This window comes from Squalius cephalus (assembly GCF_949319135.1).
Source record: "Squalius cephalus genome assembly, chromosome: 5".
Taxonomy (NCBI): domain Eukaryota; kingdom Metazoa; phylum Chordata; class Actinopteri; order Cypriniformes; family Leuciscidae; genus Squalius; species Squalius cephalus.
Window position 1 is genome coordinate 43,478,793 of NC_137126.1, and position 21,036 is coordinate 43,499,828.

The window sequence follows — 21,036 nt, forward strand, 5'->3', positions numbered from 1 at the left end:
TTTGCAATCAAATGGTTTCTCACAGATGCTACAAACAACTTTGTTTAACAGTGTTAAGATTGTGAGAAGTACAGCTACAAAAACTGTAGCATGAAATGTCTTGTTATAGCCTACATGAGTTTAGGATTATGACGAAAATCATAATTTGAGTTCAATTTACCTTTAAATGCTTAAATTAATACAATTTACATTGTAATGCCAATGCCAATGCTTGTTTTTAATCACTGAAGTGGTCAATGAAAGTTGACACGACTGAGCCCTGCAGTTCAACGCAAGCTCACTGACAGTGTGTTAAAAATGCTGATTTATTTGCTAAATGTTTTTTGTTTTTATTTGATCTTACAGAATGTCTAATCTAGTTTTTCACAAATCCAAAATAAATTCAAATTACCAGTGAAATTACCATACTTTGTGAAAAGAAGTACAACACAAAACCTTCTTGATTAGGATCAGTTGTCATTACTGAAGGGCCTAGCGAGTAATTTCTCTAATCATTCTCTTAACTAACTAATCAGTTACAACGCTCAACCGACCCTAATCACGTAATTTTAAATAGTTCTTTCTCTCTTTTTTTGTGCATCCTTACATGAGTTTGTGTGTGCGCATGTGGGTTTACTTATGTTGAGTTTTGAAGCTAAATCTGTCATGGAGCTTGATGTGCAAGTGTGTGTTTGGAAACTACTGTAGATAAAACATTGTAAACATTGTGATCTTGTCTTATTTTGGGCTCATTTGTTTTTTTCTCTAACTCTCTTTGTAGAACAAAAAAAAAGAACAAGCCGTTGAACCTGAAGATCCACAGCAGTGTTGCTGGGAGCTGTGAAAACTTGCCGACCCAGCGCTCTCCTCTCCACTCCGACCACTCACTTCGCTCCTTCTTTTTCCCTAATTTTGTCCCTTCGACACCACCAGTTCACTCCGACACCCCCTCAGCAAGTGAGTAAACACATCCATTCACCTCTGTGTAGGACAACACATTATTTTGGGTTCTCCTTTCAGTCCTATACCTTTTAACTTCTGAAGAACCTTGCATGGTGCGTGTGATCCTTTGCCTGTAAATAAACACATGCAACTATCCAGATTGAACACCAAAGCAATCTGCCGTCATCATCATATCAAGTAAACACTGAAGCATAAAGGATGCTTTACCCAAATATACACTACTGATTGAAATGAATGAATAATATATATAATATATATTTATTTATTAATTATATAATACCTCACAGATTATTAGTTTAAGTCAACGGGTAATCTGAATTCACCTCTTTATTTTTTTAATGCATGTTCCTGGTCTTATTGTGCACATTATTCCAAAGAAAAAAGTTTGACTTCATAATCTTTCATTAAATTTGAAAAACTTCCTCTGCTTAATGTCCTTTTATGCACCTGCCTCTATTCTGGTATGGGAGTGATATCCATGGATTTTTTTTAAAAGTTTGAACAAAAACCATTCTGATTAAAAAAAAAGAAGAATGTTTTTGCTCATTGAATATCCTGAATCATTTCGCCTACTAGAATTAAAATGGGTTGTAAAGTATGATTCATGTTGAGAATTGTCTTTTCAAATTCATAAGAAATATACTTAAGAAATGCATAGTATTTACTAATTACTTAAAGGCATAGTTCTGTCATCAATTTCTCTCATGTCGTTCCAGACCCGTAAGACTTTCTTTCATCTTTGAAACATCAATTTGTCCCTCCATTGAAAGCATGCTTGCACTTCCATTTGCCAGATTTGAGTGCACTATGTATGTTTGCTGATCAATGTTTAATGTGAATAAAAGCCTAAATTAAATCTGTTCATCATATAAAGGGATCGTGTCTCTTCTGAAGACTTGGATTAAACTGCTCAATTCTTTTGGATTTCTTTACCAATCTCCTTGAAGCATCAGAGCTTTAGGTGAATAGACTTTCAGTGGAGGGGCAGAAATCTCTTAGATTAATTTGTGTTCTGAAGATGAACGAAAGTCTTAAAGGTTTGAGGAGGAGAAACGTTTTCATTTTTGGTTGGACTTACCCTTTAAGCAATTAATAAATACTATGCATTTCTTCTGTCTACTTTCCCTGATCTGAATTTCTTTTAGAGTAACATTGTTCAGCTTTATCCCATGTGCGTGTTTAAAGACATTGAAACTCTTCTAGGTTGGTCAACACCATTAGATCACAGTTAGTGTAGACAGATGTCTGATGACGCATGTCGGGCAATTACAACTTTCTTTGTCGTTTCCTTTCAAAATGTGACTTCCCTTCTCATTACCTATTAAAGGGCAGCGTCCCAAACCTACACGTGTCCCAGGACACCTGGCAGCGTGTAAGCGCATATTGTCCAAGCCCAATATCTACACCGGGGGCCTCTTAGCGTGGGCTATTAGAGGAATAATGGGCCGAACGGAAGCAGTGTGGATGTGAGAAGACTGGGAATGACACAAGAGTGACGCAAAAGACTGAGATTGGAATGAGATTATCGTACAGATGGAGGGAAAAGTTTTGACTGCTTGTTTCCAGAATTATGAATGATAGACCCCCTCCAAGATTTAGCAATCTGCTGAATGTTTTGTACATATTTCAATGAGCATAGAGGTATTAATAGTTAATAGTAGTATTAGTAGTTTTTGATAATAGTAGTTGACGATAATAACCAGTGTTGGGAGTAACGCATTACAAGAAATGTGAGTTACATAATCAGATTACTTTTTTCAAGTAAAGTAACGCATTACTTTTAAATTTACAGAGGCGTTTTGTGCGCTGTGTAAACATGATCGTCATTGTAGTTCTAGACTAAATGTGAGCAGGTATTTACTCATAAATTTACTCACAAATACAGATTCAGTATTCCTCAAAATGAATAAAAACAGTGAAATGCAAACTATTAAGCAAACTTGGAATAATTAAAATGTTGAATGACACCTAATTTATGCATTTAATCTCACTTTATTAACCAATGTCCTTGATGTTGATCTTCTATGATCCAATTCAATCATACTTACAGTATAAGCAAAAAACATCACATTTAAGTTTCATTGTTTTAAATTTATTTCTGTCCTGAGTAATTTCATTTTTGGTGTAAAAGGGCTTTTACATTGCCAAAAATAGAAATGTGTTATTTTGTTATTAAAAAACAAACAAGCCCAGCCCAGGTGAGAAAAAGTAATGCAAAAGTAACGTAACATATTATATTTCATAAAAGTAACTAATAACATCCTTGCTGTTAAGATTTTTTACCCAAACAACCAAATTCCTCCAGAGTTTGGGACGCAAGGGCTTGTTGTGAAACAAGATGAAAGAACGTTATTGTTGAATTTCCGATAAACCAGTTGCAGGTTTATAATCTCATTGGGTTTGTGGCAGCCTCTGTAATGGCATTACTTGCATTCTGGACGTCCCGATGGGGCTCCAGGCCGGACGCGCTGGCAGTAACCAGGCCTCACGAGTGTCGTCAGCCCTGGTAATGCGTCTGCTTTTTCTGCATGTGGTGACAGTATTATTGTACACAGCAAGCAACAGTGTGCCGGAGGCCTGTGTTTCACGGTTTCAAGCTTCTTGACGTGCACACAGGATACAAGTAGTGTGTGCAATACTTTGAAATGATTACGTGCAGTTTAACTGTTAACTTTTAACATCACAACTGAAGAAAAAGTCGCTGTTTGGATTTAAATTGGCAAATGCTTAAGAGTCAATAATTGATCATTATTGCAATGATTATTTTGTTTCTAGCATGTTATATGTTTGGCAACAGTTCTTCTAACACTAATTGATGGAGTGTGTAGCTTTTCATTTCTTAAACAATCATGTAGGAAGACACATCATGGCCATATTCCAGGATGACAATGTAAAGATTAGTCAGGCTCAAATTGTGAAAGAATGGTTGGGAGGGAGCATGAAGAATCGTTGAGTCCAGATCTTACATTCATTGAAAGTCTTTGGGATGTGCTGGAGTAGACTTTACAGAGTGTCTTGTCAATACAAGATCTTGACCAAAAATTTATACACCTCTTGATTGAAATAACATCACAACATTTATTTCCATCAAGAGGTGCAAACATTTTTGGTTTGGATCTTGTATTGACAATGTGTTAGATTGTCATTTTGGATGAGATGTTAAACCGAGGTCCTGAATCTCTGTGGTCATTTAAAATTCCATGGCACTTCTCGTAAAGAGTAGGGGTGCGACTCCAGTGTCCTGGCCAATTTCCATCCATTGGCCCTTGCCAATCATGGCCTCCTAATAATCCCTTTCCATTGAATTGGCTCTATCACTCTCTCTCCGCTCCACCTATAGCTGGTGTGTGGCTGCCGTTGCATCATCCAAGTGAAGGCTGCACACTGGTGGTGGTTGTAAAGCATTTTGGGTATACAATAGTACATATGAAAGCGCTATATAAATGCCTCATTCATTCAATGCAAGAGTCAAGCACTCTAAAGTAAAATCAATTAGGGTTAGAAGAACTGTTGCCAAACTTGTAGCATGGTAGAAACATAATAATCACTGCAATAATGATTGAAGCATTTGCCTATTTAAATCCAGACAACGACTTTTTTGGCCATATGTATGTATGTATATCATAACTTCACAAGAGAGAAGGCCACTTTTAAAGGGTTAGTTCAACAAAAAATGAAATTTAGCCCATGATTTACTCACCCTCAAGTCATCCTAGGTGTATATGACATTCTTCTTTCAGACGAATACAATCTGAGTTATATTAAAACATTTCCTGGCTTTTCCAAGTTTTATAATGGCAGTGAATTGCTGTTTCTGTTAAGTCCATAAAAGGGCATCTATCATAAACGAACTCCACACGGCTCTGGGGGGTTAATAAAGGCCTTCTAAAGTGAAGCGATGCGTTTGTGTAAGAAAAATATTAATATTTAACACGTTACAAAGTAAAAGTCTAGCTTCTGGCCAAACGGCCATTCGCAGTCTACTTACGCCTAATGTGCAACTTACGCAACTTGTGACGTCAGAAGTAGCGTAGTGCGTCATGGCGTAGCGTAAATATCAGCAGTATTATATCAGTTCTGTGTGAATTCATTGCGCACACTAAGAAGCAAGCACCCTAGACCCCGGAGTGAAGCCTAGATCCAAGTCATAAAATCGAACAAATGTATGCGGTGAGGACCAGCCTGCCGCATCACAGATGTCATGGAGGGAAACTCCCAATTATAAAGCCTTTCAAGCAACCATACTCCTAGTAGAATGGGCCCGTACAGCCAAAGGTGAAGGCTGACCAGCCGCGTCATAAGCAAGTGAGATAGCTTCGACTATCCACTTGCTCATTCTCTGCTTGGATGCAGGGTAACCTTTTCTGGGTGACCAGAAACAGATGAATAGTTGATCCGATTTACGCCACAGGGCAGCTCTGTGTACGTAAGCATCCAAAGGCCGCACAGGGCACAGCGGATTAAGTTATTCCTGATCTGGTGTATTAAAAGGTGGAGGACAGAAGGCCTGCAGCACAATTGGGCCCATAACATTAGTAGGGACCTAAGGAATATATACCCAGCCTTGGGTGAAGAAAGGCTTTCACTAGCCTGGGTTTCCCAATGCTGCCTTGTGCGCAGCGCGATTTTATTCACGCTGCTAGGCAGCCTGGATACCATGGACCAGATTTTCCCCTCAAAAAGGGAACCAATCACAGAATGAGGAGGGAGCAGCAAGACGATGACGATGTCTATGCGACACACCGAAGCAGTTTGTTTATATCTATGGATCCAACATGGCATCAGACGCGAAGTTGCCTTTCGATGCAGCCTTAGATAGTGTTCTAAGTAGTTTAGAACGCAAGTTTATTTCATCTTCTTCCTCGTCGAATTTCTGTCGCTCTACATACGTCATCTGGTATAATTGAAACGATTGGCTATGAGCTACGTACAGGCGCATTTGATAGACATTCGTAGCGCCCAATAAACGGCTCTGGGCATTCGTAAACCACGCCTCAAATACGAGAAAATGAACATGTGGTTCCCAGACCACGTCTCAATGAGAAGAGGTCTGACGTTAGCCTGGCTAGGCTTTCACCATAACAGGTTAAAATTCTAGGCACGAAGGAGCAACCGACAAGGCTTGCAAATCTCCAGTTCTCTTGATAGAAGAAATAGCAATGAGAAATAAAGTTTTTAGTGTAAGGAACTTTTCTGAAACCTCTTCAATGGGCTCGAAGGGAGCCAAAGCCAGGCCTTCCAGTACAACGGCCAAATCCCAAGCCGGTGCTCTAGTGCAGGCCTCAGCCTCAGGGTGCCACGAAGAAAACGAGTAATGAGAGGATTTCTCCCCAATGATGCACCACCCAGAGGAGTGTGGTAAGCAGATATAGCTGCCACATATACACATATACTTTCAAGGTGGAAGGAGATAACCCCGCAGAAAAATGTTCTTGCAGATATTCAAGTACTGTACCAACAGGGCAGTAAACAGGATTCAGTTGGCGTTATCCGCACCAAGCAAAGAACATTTTCCATTTCAGTGCAGTGCAGTGCGGACAAGCACATGGTGACCTCTCAGGTCTGGCAGGAAGTGCTTGAGAGCTCGAAACACCGCCATCATTTCTACCCGATTTATGTGCCAAGAAAGTAGATTGTCCTGCCATAGCCCTTTCGCCGAGTGACCACTCATGATCGCCCCCAACCTGTGAGGGAAGCATCCATCGATAGCGTTACACGTCGACAAGAAGCCCCCAGCACTGGGCCTTGGGCGAGGAACCAAGGTTTGTTCCACATGACTAAGGCACGTAGGCATCGCCGCGTGACCTTGATCATGTGAAACGGATTTCCCCTCGAAGAAAACCCCTTGGACCTGAGCCAGCACTGCAGGGGTCTTATGTACAGGAGGCCAAAAGTTATTACGTTGGACGCAGCTGCCATGAGACCCAACAGTCTCTGAAACTGTTTCATAGTGAGTGACTGGCCTAGTTTTACCCCATTTACGGCTGAGTGAATTGAAGTAATACGTGCAGGTGACAACTGTGCCCGCATTGTTGTCGAATCCCATACCATACCTAGAAAAGTGGCCTTCTGAGACGGGAGGAGCACACTGTTCTTGGCGTTGAGCCTCAACCCCAGCATCTTTATGTGGGACAGAACAACCTCTCGATGCCGAACCGCCATCTGCTCGGACTGAGCTAAAATCAACCAATCGTCGATGTAATTCAACATGCGGAATGCCCTGGAGTCTCAGGGTAGCTAGAGCTGCATCCATGCATTTTGTGAAAGTGCTGGGTGATAAACCTAGGCCGAACAGAAGAGCCTGATATTGGTGCGCTTCGCACCCGAAAGCGAACCTCAGGAACTTCCTGTGATGAGGATGGATGGATATATGGAAGTAAACGTCCTTTAAGTTTATCGTGACAAACCAGTCCTCGGACTGAATCTGTGACATGATCTGTTTGAGTGTAAGCATCCTGAACTTGATTTTCTGGACCCTGCGGTTTAGTTGGCGCAGATCTAGAATAGGACGCAACCCCCCCATCATTTTTTGGAACAATGAAGTACCGGTTGTAAAACCCTGATTCCCTGCTGGGAGGAGGAACCCTTTCTATGGCCCCCTTTCGTAGAAGAGTCTGTACTTCCTGCTCCATAACCAGAGCCTGCTCGGGGACCACCACCGTAGCGAGGACCCCTAGAAATTTGGTCGGACGAGAACCGAACTGAATTCTGTAACCCTTTTCTATTGTATGCAGGACCCAATGAGATATATTTGGCAGTAGCTTCCACGCTGCCAGAAATTCTACTAAGGGAACCAGTCTCTCGAGACTGGCCTCTGGATTTGGTCGAACAGTCACTTCGGTGCCCTGAAGCGGCGAACCGGCAGGGAACAACTGAACTGACTGTTCTACGACCCTCCTCGGAAGATCGTTGAGATGTACAGGCACCTGGGTGCCCTGAAGCGGCGAACCAGCAGGGAACAACCGAACTGGCAGCACTGTGACCCTCCTCAGAGAGTCGCCCCCCCAGAGGGCGCTGAGGAGAAACGGGAACCTGTCTCTCCCCGAAGGGGACTAGCCTCGGCGTCAGGACTTCTTCTTTGTCGAAGCCTTTTTAGAGACGATGACAGCCCTCAGATCTTGCCTGTCGAACCGGCTTCGACTGTGACTGCCACAGTGGCGACGCTTTGTTTTTGCTGCACTCTGTGCTGCGAGGAGCTTGTAGATGGCCGACGGGGGACATTAGATCAGCGAGGAAGAAACTTCTTGAACGCCGCTGATTGCTTCTTCTCCACCCGAAGGCGAAAGCGGAGCGTCCAAAAGAACAGATCTGTCTCTATCCTTCCTATCAGATAAATTCAACCATAAATGTCGCTCCGTGGCCACCAGGGCTGCCATAGACCGGCCTACTGATTTGCCCATCTCCTGGTGGCTCGGAGAGACAGATCTGTTGCGCGACGCAATTCTCGAATTGCGTCAGTGCTGACTTCATCACAATCATCCATGTCCCTAAGCAGATCAGCCTTGTATGCTTGCAAGATTGACATTGTATGCAAGCATGCCGCAGCCTGAACCGCTTTTTCCACGACCTCGCCACCTCAGTGTGGAGGTTGGGAAAAAACGGCAAGCCCTGACGAGGAGGCTGTGACCTAGATGGTAAATATCTTTCATCTAGTAAACTTTTCTTTTTATATTCCTCTTGTTCCTCAGCTGGCCAATCTATATTTAATTTGGCAACAGCGCGAGTCACAACCTCCATAAGCTCCTCATCAGCAGGGGTATGAGATGGCGAATTCTCATAATCCCCTGCATCAATGCTGACGACATCCAATTCCTCAGAACTGGATAATCGCAGCACTGGTGCCTCATCCCGGGGAGAAGAAACCGCTGCGCGTGCTTCTCCCTGAGATAAGGCACTGGATCTGGCAGGTGAAGGCTGAGATAGGGCTGGGCCCGTCTCAAACCCCGCTGTCAGATCAATTTGCGAGCCCCAAGATGTGCGTCGCCGCTGTGCCTCGGCACCAGAGGGACCAGCACCCTGGGGAGCGCACACCGAACCGTCCTCCTCAAAGAACGCCCGGCGGGAGCGGAGCGTCCTCATGGACAGCTTTTCGCAATGCTCACAGTCAACCCCCTCAAGAACTGACTGGGCATGCTCCACTCCCAAACAAGTAACACAAAGCTGGTTTGTGTCCCCACCCGTGATGAAACGAGGGCAAGGAACAACACACCGCTTAAAATCTTGCTTGCTCACCATTTATATATATATCTTTCTGTGAAATATTGTGCTTGCAATGACAGACAACAATAAATAGACAGGAACAGTATACAGAAAGCGCTTGCTGAAGGCACAGATCTGCGGTCTGTTTTCAGGTGTGCTTTATAGTTTCCTGGTCGGTTACCCGCCTATGACATCTCGTCTCTCCATTGGACTGATTATACACATGCTTCACGACGCAATCGCGCAGGAGCGTTCCCACAGCGTCTTGACGCAGTTCGAGTACACAAGTTTTTAATTGATATTTGATCAAAAACAACTTAAACAGAATTGTGACAAAACAACTTACAAGCCTAAGTCTCCATTGTTCTCCATTTAATTGTATTACTTTCTAAAAAGCTTGAGGACTTTTTTTTGTACTCTTCCATACATTTTGAATAGTGTGTCAATTTATTTTCTAGCTATATAGAAAAAATTTAAACTAATGCAAAAGCCAACTCTTGACTGTAATTTCTTCACTGCAACAATTTATCCCCATGACACAAAGAAGCAGTGCAGCACCTTTATAACGCCATTTATCTGGCTGTCAGTCAAATCCATAGAATTGTTTAAGAGCAGGTCAATAGCTGGTGTTAAATGTACTTAGTGTCACTCACTCATATTTCCCTATTGAAAAAAGCCTCAGTTGAAATCTTAAACTTTAAATCCAATATGTGTAATATCCAATATTGTGTTCTGGAATAGTGGTGGATCACTATGTTAGTCATTGTTTTACAAATCATTTTGTTTAGTCTGTCTGTTTGTAAGATGCCTGTGATATGTATATCACTAACATTGGCATGTGATTGGCTGATCGTGAAAATTGGCCAACTGTTGCTTCATCTGGCTCGAACAAACTCCTGCTTGTGATGTCGTCTAAATTTGATAGCTAATTGAGTGATTGAGTCAACATGTTGGTTTTTAATGACTGACTGTTGGTTCAAAAAGCAAAAGAGAGAAATGTATAATGTTTTTCTGCAAATTAGATGCCTGCCTCTAGTAGTTTTCTTATTTTTAGCAATATTTGCACCAATTAAACACAAATTCGCCTGCTCAGTAGTGATGCTGGTTTGTATTCACTAGTAGGTCTGTTTCTACGCCTGCGGATAAAATATTTACCTGCTGTGAGACAATGAGTTTGTTAGGTAAAATTTTTATTCTGGTCTGTAATGAAAGACTGCTCTCTTTCTCTCCGCTTCTTCATAGGATGAAAGTATTTCAAGTTGCATGTACATGACATGGTATATTAATATGGTGATCATTCTGTATCATATCAAAGTACAATGGTATTATTTGATAGCATCTGTATGCCTTGGTGCCACCACAGTACTTTTTTTGATGGATGCTCTCAAAATACTGTTTGAAAGTCTGTTGTCAGATGTTGCATCATTTTTCAATTGGCTTTTATTTCAGTTTAATCTTTACCAATGTATTTTATTATTATAGTAAATGTAAGATTAGTTTTGTAAAATTTCTGGAGTTTGTTATAATTTGCATCATCTTCTTTAAAACTTTGAGTGGTTACCGTAGAAACAGGCAAGGAAGGGTTTTGTCTAACATTATCTCTGCAGTATAATGCAGTTTATACTATTGGTCATTTGTTTTTGCCTATTAGTATTTACACACTTTAAACTATTTTAAAATAACTTGTATTATTTTTAACCATAGTGTATTCATCACCTGTATATATTTATGTATATATGTATACATGTATATATGTATGGGTTACACTTTATTTTATAGTGTCCTTGTTACATATGTTACATGTACTTACTATAGTAATAACAGTACATTACACATAATAACATGCAACTAACCCACAACCAAATCCTAATCCTACCCTAACCCTATAGTAAGTACATGTAGTTGCTTAATATTCCTCAGTACTTAAATGTATAATTACACTGTAACAATGACACCTTAAAATAAAGTGTAACCTATATATATATATATATACACACACACACACACACATATTAAAAGTCTTACAGGCAGGTCTTACAATTATTTTACAGTTAGATTATTTACATGTGGAAAACATTCCTCTGAGGTTATATGAATGTTTTCCACATGTAAATAATCTAACTGTAAAATAATTGACACACATGACATATTACTGTTATTATTTATTTAACAAAACTCGGCCAAAATGCAAAAGCCATGAGTGGCAAACTGAGTACAGGTTGCTTCCATACGAATAAAGAGGGTAAGTAGCAATCAAATGCTGCTAATCAAATGTCTTTGATTTACCTGATCATCAGCAAGTGCAATCACCTCTATAAAAGCAGAGGTTTTTGCAGTTCACTGGTTTGGAGCATTCAGGTGTGTGTTAACACAATGCCAAGGAGGAAAGACATTAGCAATGATCTTAGAGAAGCAATTGTTGCTGCCCATCTAGGAAGGGTTACAAGGCTATTTCCAAACAATTTGAAGTCCAGTATTCTACAGGAAGATTATTTACAAGTGGAAAACATTCAAGACAGTTGCCAATCTTCCCAGGAGTGGGTGTCCAAGCAAATTCACCCCAAGGTCAGACCATGCAAAAAATCGCACAACACCCAAGAACTAAACCTCAGACTCTACAGGCCTCAGTTAACATGTTAAATGTTAAAGTTCAGGGCAGTACAATTAAAAAAAGATGGGACAAGTATGGTTTGTTGCATCTGAACAAACCACAAGACTTCTGGAACAATGTCCTTTGGACAGACGAGACCAAAGTTAAGACGTTTGGCCGTAATGCACAGCGCCAAGTTAGGTGAAAACTAAACACAGCATATCAGCTCATACCAGCTGTCCATCACGCTGTTGGAGGGTTGATGATTTTTGGCTTGTTTTACAGCTACAGGACCTGGGCACCTTGCAGTCTTTGAGTCGACCATGAACTCCTGTGTATACCAAAGTATTCTAGAGTCAAATGTGAAGCCATCTGTCTGACAGCTGATATTGGGCAATGCAACAGAACAATGATACCAAGCACACCAGCAAATCTACAACAGTATGGCTGAAAAAGACAAGAATCAAGGTGTTGCAATTGACTTTTTTTGACTGGCCCAGTCAAAGTCCAGATCTTAACCCAACTGAAATGTTGTGGCGGGACCTTTAGAGAGCTGTGCAAAAATCAAATGCCCACAAACCTCAATGAACTGAATCACGTTATAAAGAAGATTGGGCCAAAATTCCTCCAGAACAATGTGAGTGACTGAAAATGTCATACAGAAAACGAGTCCTTCAACTTATTGCTGCTAAAAGTGGTTCCCTTTCAGTCGCTCATGTTCGACGTAACGTCGACGTGACGACGTAATTGGGATCACTTCAGTGAGCCCTATCAACTTTGAGTGTCTACAGAATGAGCCAATGAACGTTGGCGTGCGTGAATCGCGTCACGCGCCCCTGCCCCGCAGCGCGGGTATAAACAGGAAGCAGGCGCACGCACACATTGTCTTTCACTTCGGAGCCGAGCTTTTGCTTTCACTTCCGATCTCTACAGGAAAAGACTGCCTTTGAGAACGAGAAGAGGACTCTCCTTGTGTTGGTGTGACGGCGCGATCAGCGGTGGCCGCGAGCATTGCAGCTCACAACTGCTGTTTTCACAGCACTATGTTCTGTGTCTGTGTGTGTGTGTGTGTCGGTTCGGTGGGCGTTTCCCTGTGTGTTCATTCACACCGCGGCTACCCCTGGGTGCCTCAGCACTGAGAGAGTTATTTTTCTATTTTTTTGTTTTCACTAAAAGAGCAACACAAGCGTGACCCTGCGTCTTTTTCAAGATGTCATTCCGCTTGTGCGTTTCTGGATGCCGTCGTTCCCTGGCGCCAGCAGATGGCCACAGTAGTTGCCTCTCGTGTTTGGGCATTCAACACGCTGAGGCAGCTTTTGTGGATAGTTCATGTTCCCATTGCGGGAATATGACTATCTCAGCGCTTAGATCGAGACTCGCTTACCTCAAGGGAGGTGCAGTCCCCTCGCCTATGCCCCGATCTAGTGTTTATTCTGCCCCGCAGAATAGACCTACTTCAGTGCATGACCAGGGTGATCTGAGGATTGGAGTCCCTTAGCGAACGTCTTGGTCCTTCTCCGGAACGACCAACCGTTTCCTTTGGGGCTCCTCCTGATGACCAGATGTCGATCGCAGCATCGGAGGGGGAGCTTCAGTCCTCTGGAGATGACGACTCGGCTGTGTTACCCCCCTCGGGGCGTGTAGCGTTGTCCGAGACCGACCTCCACAACGTCCCGAACCTTCTCGGTTGGACGATTGGTTTCTCGGGGCGGGCCGTGCTGGTTCTCAGTGCGCCGCCCCGGTACCTTTCTTTCCGGAGGTGTATGAGGAGCTTTCTAGGACGTGGAAGGCACCGTATAGTGCCCGAAGCCGTCTTAGTGGCTCCTCCCCCCTCGCCACCCTCGACGGCGGGGCAGCTAAGGGGTATGTGGATATCCCCCCAGTGGAGCGGGCCGTTGCGATGCAACTGTGTCCGGCGTCCGCCTCCTCTTGGCGGGGTAATCCACGCCTCCCGTCCAAGGCCTGTAAGTTTTTGCCCGGCGTCCCCCTGCTTTCAAGGGCATTCTGTTCACCCGTGTTCTGGCGGACAATGCCCCTGTGCTCAGGGCAGAGATCGCAGTCCTACTGGCGAAGGACACGATCGAGCCGGTCCCTCCAGCCGATATGAAGACCGGCTTCTACAGCCCGTACTTCATTGTACCCAAGAAAGGTGGTGGGTTACGACCAATCTTGGACCTGCGCGTCCTGAACCGGTCCCTTCACAGGCTACCGTTCAAGATGCTTACGCAGAAACGCATTTTCAAATGCATCCGTCCCCAAGATTGGTTTGCAGTGATCGACCTGAAGGACGCGTACTTTCATGTCTCGATTCTCCCTCGACACAGACCGTTTCTTCGCTTTACGTTCGAGGGGTGGGCATATCAGTACACGGTCTTACCCTTCGGGCTGGCCCTGTCGCCCCGCGTCTTCACGAAAGTCGCGGAGGCGGCCATTGCTCCCATGTGTGAGCGTGGTGTTCGCATTCTCAACTACCTCGACGACTCGCTTATTCTGGCCCAGTCGAGAGAGCAGTTGTGCGAACACAGGGACATGGTGCTCAGTCACCTCAGCCACCTAGGGCTTCGGGTCAACTGGGAAAAGAGCAAACTCACCCCTGGGCAGAGGATCTCTTTTCTCGGTATGGAGTTGGACTCGATCAACATGACAGCGTGCCTCACCGAGGCCCGTGTCCAGTCAGTGTTGAACTGCGTGAGCACGCTCAGACGCAGAACAGTGGCACCACTGAAACTTTTTCAGAGGCTCCTGGGGCATATGGCATCTGCAGCCACGGTTACGCCGCTCGGATTGCTTCATATGAGACCGCTCCAACACTGGCTCCACGATCGAGTCCCGAGATGGGCGTGGCAGAGCTGCTCGTGCCGGGTCCAAGTGACTCCGCACTGTCGCCAAACTCTCAGCTTGTGGTCGGACCCTTGGTTCCTGCGGGCAGGTGTTCCCCTGGAACAACTCTGTGGTCTCCACGGATGCCTCTGCCACCGGCTGGGGGGCCACGTACAACAGGCATGCAGCTTCAGGTCTGTGGACGGGGCCTCAACTGCATTGGCACATCAACTGCCTCGAGTTGTTAGCAGTTCGTCTTGCGCTGAGCCGCTTCAAAACGCTGCTACTAGGCAAGCATGTACTGGTCCGTACGGACAGCACTGCGACCGTTGCGTACATCAACCGCCAAGGTGGTCTACGCTCCCGCCGCATGTCACAACTCGCCCGCCATCTCCTCCTCTGGAGTCAGAAGCATCTGAGGTCGCTTCGTGCCGTTTACATTCCGGGCCTGCTCAACCCTGCAGCCGACGAGCTTTCACGGCAGCAGGTGCTACCGGGAGAATGGCGACTCCATCCCCAGGTGGTCCAGCTGATTTTCAGGCGCTTCGGGACCGCACAGGTAGATCTGTTTGCTGCCCCGGACACGTCTCACTGCCAGTTGTTCTATTCCCTGACCGAGGGGACCCTCGGCACGGATGCTCTGGCACACAGCTGGCCCCAGGGCCTACGCAAGTATGCGTTTCCCCCAGTGAGCCTTCTTGCACAGACCTTGTGCAAAGTCAGGGAGGACGAGGAGCAGGTCTTGCTAATTGCGCCGTATTGGCCCAACCGGACCTGGTTCCCGGAACTAGTGCTCCTCGCGACAGCCCCTCCCTGGCCCATCCCTCTGAGAGAGGACCTGCTCTCTCAGAGACAGGGCACCCTATGGCGGAGGTTCTAGGTGACCTACCCCCTGCGGTAGTTTACACCATCACTTCTGCTAGAGCCCCCTCTACGAGGCGCCTCTATGTGTTGAAGTGGAACCTGTTCGTTGACTGGTGCTCCTCTCACGAGGAGAACCCCCGATGTTGCTCTATCAGAGCCGTGCTTTCCTTCCTGCAAGAAGGGCTGAGGCAAAGGCTGTCTCCCTCCACCCTTAAAGTGTATGTTGGCGCTATTGCCGCACATCACGATGGTGTTGATGGTAAGTCTTTGGGAAGGCACGACCTGATCGTCAGGTTCCTGAGGGGAGCGAGGAGACTGAATCCTCCTCACCCACTCTCTATACCCTCTTGGGATTTGTCTCTGGTCCTTTCGGCACTTCAGAGACCACCCTTTGAGCCTCTGCAATCAGCTGAGTTAAAAATCCTGTCCTGTAAGACAGTACTCCTGGTTGCATTGGCCTCTATCAAGATGGTAGGGGACCTGCATGCATTTTCAGTTGACGAATCGTGCCTAGAATTCAGCCCGGATAACTCTCACGTGATCCTGAGACCCCGGCCCGGATACGTGCCCAAGGTTCCTACCACTCCCTTCCGGGACCAGGTAGTGAACCTGCAAGCGCTGCCTTCGGAGGAGGCAGACCCAGCCCTGGCTTTTCTCTGTCCCGTTCGCGCTCTGCGTCTGTAGGTGGACAGAACGCAAAGCCTCAGGACCTCAGATCAGCTCTTCGTCTGTTACGGAGGCCAGCAGAAGGGAAAGGCTGTCTCCAAGCAGAGGATGGCCCACTGGATAGTGGATGCCATTGCCTTGGCTTACGAAGCCCAAGGCGTGCCCTGCCCGCCCGGGTTGAAAGCCCACTCCACTAGGGGTGTCGCTTCTTCCGTTCATGGGCTGGGCGACACCTAACACGTTTGCTAGGTTTTATAGCCTACGTGTTGAGCTGGTTTCTTCCTGTGTGCTCGCTTCAACTAGCCGGTAACACCGAAGTTCCCGCTCTAGTGTCGGCTTGCTGCGCCACTCCCTTCCTAGGAATGGATACGTGCGCTTTTTGCTCCAGTCGAGTTCCCCAATTGGCGAACCCTGTGAGTTCCTCCGCACCCCTTCGGCAGTCGGACGTTGCGGAGCGTCCGACGCCAGGCCTAGTGCTCGTATGCTTGTGTAACTTGTGGTAGGCTGGGTTCCATATGTGGTGATCCCTGCGGCGATCCCATATGTGTATTCTTCCACTACCAGCTCCCTGCGGTGAGCCCGTGTCTTTCCCTCGGCAGAGTCTGCTCTGCCGTCACTGTCGGTGTAGTCTCCCCCTTCGGGTGGAGCCACCCCAGTGACATTCCATATGTTGCACTGCCCCTTCGGCCAGTCCATATGTGTATTCTCCACATGTTACCTCCCTTCGGGCAGGATGTGGCTCCGCAGCGTCCTTTCCCCTGGAAAGGTACGCTTTCCCAGTGTTATCCAAGAGTTCCACTGTGTGGGGTATAATGGAACAGCAGTTGAACTCCCTCTACGCAGGTCTTCCGCCCCAGCAGTTGGGGGTCTGAGAGTCTTGCGTAGGGCGCTGGATGTGGCAGCAACTGTGGCGTTTTCCATGGGATCCCAATTACGTTGTCACGTCAACGTTACGTTGAACGTGAGCGACTGAAAGGGAACGTCTCGGTTACTAATGTAACCCTCGTACATTGGTCCCACAACCCCGGTCCCGTCGCCACCGTTGCTGACCATCGCTGCATGGCCGTCACAAATCTCAGCTCCTAAGTGAAAAACAATGTATGCGTGCACCCGCTTCCTGTTTATACCCGCGTTGCGGGGCGGGGGCGTGTGATGCGATTCACGCGAGCCAACGTTCATTGGCTCGTTCTGTAGACAGTCGAAGTTGATAGGGCTCCCTGAAGTGATCCCAATTACGTCGTCACGTCGACGTTACGTCTCCCATTCCCTCCTTCAGGGAACGAGGGTTACATTAGTAACCGAGACGTTCTACAAGCATTTGAATCATAGGGTGTACTTAGTCTGTCACCCATGGCTTTTCCATTTTGGCTTTGTTCGTCTGAGGTTGTATTTACCTAATTTTAAGACCTGCCAAGGACCAGATGATTTTATTATGTTCTGATACGTAAAACCATAAAATTCTAAAGGGTGTCCTTTCTTTTTCACATGTCTGTGTATATATACAGTGCTGGGTAGTAACTGATTACTGCAATCTGGATTACGTAATCAGATTCCAAAAATTAAGTACTTGTAATTAGATTATATTACATTTTAAAATCCTCAAAATCAGATTACAGTTACTTTTCTATTGATTACATGATTACATGTTATTCTCACAATGGCAGTAAATTATTCATTATTCGTAAATCATTGATTATACTACTTTGTTATTTTTTAAATGTTCCTTTCTATAAAGTCTACTGCTTATATACGTTCAGAAGGTCTTCCAGATTTGTGGATTCGCACACACAGACCAGCCTGTAGTCATGTGACTAACACTGAAACCGAGAGCCACACAGCATTTGATCACTGGATTTACAGAAATCATTTAACTTTTAAGAAGTTTTCTTAACATTGCAAAATTGCATATCTAATCATCTCCTGACAAACACATTAATTATAATTTTGATTATCACTCAGTGAGTCATTTAACCATGCATAATGGTTATGTAATATTTAATGCACTTTTATGTTGTTGATAACAAAGAATGGAATATATATTCTTTATCTTTGTATTTTTATATCAATATGGTACAAGATTATTACAGTACAAGATTGTCCTTCGGATGAGACGTTAAACCGAGGTCCTGACTCTCTGTGGTCATTAAAAATCCCAGGATGTCCTTCGAAAAAGAGTAGGGGTGTAACCCCGGCATCCTGGCCAAATTTACCCCTTGGCCTCTGTCCATCATGGCCTCCTAATCATCCCCATATATACTGATTGGCTTCATCACTGTCTCCTCTCCACCAGTAAGCTGGTGTGTGGTGGGCGTACTGGCGCAATATGGCTGCCGTCGCATCATCCAGGTGGATGCTGCACATTGGTGGTGGTTGAGGAGATTCCCCCTTCTATGTAAAGCGCTTTGAGTGCAGAGAAAAGCGCTATATAAATGTAAGGAATTATTATTATTATTATTATTATTATCCTATTAAAATCAATGTGATAAATGAGTTCAAAATTAATCTAAAAAGTAGTCAGAGAACATTACCTTAAATGAGTAATCTAGAGTACTAGATTAGGTTTTAAATGGGATTTGAGCAAAAACAAATACTTTTTTCTTTTTCTTTTTGCTCATTTGAGCAAAGACTCTCCCATACACTTTGAAGAGTGTGTCAGCTTATTTTCTAACTTCCAAATACTCTTATACAGTAGTTATACTGTTTTCCCTCTCAAGATCACTTGTGTTTCAATAGAGGTCCAGCACTCCAGAACAGAGATCATATCAAAGCTCTGATCCAATTTGGAACACTGTGTACATCCTTGATTCTCCTGTAAGACGCAGCCGAGCAGAATGCAGAGGTCACAATAGAGATACACTCGCATCCGTATTTGATATAAGCCTCATGGAATGCACATTGACAGAGGCAGTCATCAGGAATCTCAAGTGAATATATAAGTGGATGCAATCAAATGCAGAAATCTGGTTATGAACGCAAGGCTCCTCATATTTTTTCAGACAGTATTTTATGCTTTTAGGATAAGGCAGAGCAGATTATCCTGTTTGTGTGTGTGTGTGCGTACTTGTCCTCGTATCTCCCTGTTAATCATAAACAAATAGAGTATAATTGAGCGTAGACAATCTGATGAATGGTCTTTTGAACTAGCAGTGCTGTGGGAAGCAAATGCAATTATTGTTTCACAAGTCTCCATTTAAGTTTTTATCAGATCTCTTCCATTTGAGCGATGACAGAAGACATCAAATTTCAAATCTTCAAATTCTATCAGATTTATCTTTTGGTTTAGCATTTAGGATTTATATGTTAAATAACGATCCCAGGTTTTTTTGAACTTCCGTGAAAAATTTGGTTTGGTTTTGCCTCTGCGCTTGCTAACAATTCATAATGAAGTCACTATAATGTTCAAAAGTTTAGGTCAGTAAGATTTTTTAAATGTTTTTGAAAGAAGTCTCTTGAAAATATCATGTGACACTGAAGACTGGAGCAATGATGAAAATTCAGCTTTGCATCACAGAAATAAATTATATTAAAGTATATTCAAATAGAAATCCATTATTTTAAATTGTAATAATATTTCACAGTATTACAGATTTTTTTGGGGGTATTTTTGCTTAAATAAATGCAGGCTTGATGAGCTTAAGAGACTTCTTTCAAAAACATTAAAAATAGTAATGTTTCCAAACTTTGACCGGTACTGTGTGTACACATATATTATACATTACTTGTACAATCTCTGATATGTGCAAACATCTAACCACAAATCAATTTAATTCCATATTAATGCGTCAAAATTCTTGTTAATCATAAACAACCTTCGTTAATCCAAGTAATAGTTCATGATTGATAATAAATGTATTCATTATTGAACATTTGTGTCTACTATCATATTGTTGTTGCTACGATTTTGTTAGTTTTGAAAACCTCTTAACCATGGTAAAAGTCACTGTATGACTTCTTGTAACTTAATGCTTTGTTTTACAACAATTTTGTCACTCATCCAGTCAGGTATGGGAACTGGAATTATAAAACCTCTTTTATGTGCTTTATGAAAGAGATTTTAAGGTTTATAACTGTCTTGCTTTTTTAATACCTTGTATTAAAAGTTTTAATTCTATTTTCTTGTGTTTATCTAATCTAGATACTCTGTCTGTTCCCCGCTGGTCCCCTCAGATACCTCGTAGAGACTTTGGCAACTCTATAAAACACAGGTGAGTTTTGTGCATGCATGAGTGTGTGGTAGTAGTTACAATATGTCAAGCCAATTAACTCATGTGGTTGTGCAGCTCCAGTCATGCCTGCTCACATCTGACGACTCGATTACCCCAAGTACCACTGATCCCAAGTCAAACAAAGAGTCTGCGTTTGTGCTTATACAACAAAACACTGAAGATTTTGTGATGCAAGTTATAGTGGCCTATTTTAATGATCTAAGCGCATGGTCTAAATCGCACGGCGCAAGTGCACTTAGGGCATGTGCGAATCTACTTTTGCTAGTTTAACGACGAGAAAAATGGTCTAAAAGGGTTGTCCCTGTTCTCTTAATGAGTAATGGGTGTGTTTTACCTGTAACATGCAATAAACCAATCAGAGTCTCATCTCCCATTCACTTTAAAAGCCAGTTGTGCTCGCGCCATGGTTGATTTGCTATTTACATGGCAGAATTTGCACACCTCGTTTTCAGACCAGCAGCCCATGGGCGAATAGCAAATGGATTTGCTGTTTAAACAATGTGGCGCAGGACGTGAAAATGATAACAGCGTCAGGCTGAAACTAGCAAAAAACACTTGCGTCGCGCCTGGCGCCGTATTGCACCACCTGTCTGATAGGGCCCATAAAGTTTATAATGAGATCTTGACATGGCTTAGCCATCAAAAGACATGCAACGTTCACCAAGGCTAAAAAATGCCTTGTTTTTCACGTCTCCTTTTCCTCATACTTTAGATTTAGGCTGCATTCCA

General features: G+C 43.9%; 1 protein-coding gene across 7 annotated transcripts in view; it reads left to right on the forward strand.

The window, feature by feature from the left end:
- Positions 1 to 21,036, forward strand: part of ksr2 (kinase suppressor of ras 2) — a 119,254-nt gene that overhangs the window by 54,567 nt on the left and 43,651 nt on the right. For all 7 annotated transcript variants that reach the window (XM_079872426.1, XM_079872425.1, XM_079872428.1 and 4 more), the window contains exons 6-7: positions 761 to 936; positions 20,217 to 20,286. In XM_079872426.1, coding sequence (XP_079728552.1) covers positions 761 to 936; positions 20,217 to 20,286 — 246 coding nt within the window. The remainder of the gene's footprint in view (positions 1 to 760; positions 937 to 20,216; positions 20,287 to 21,036) is intronic.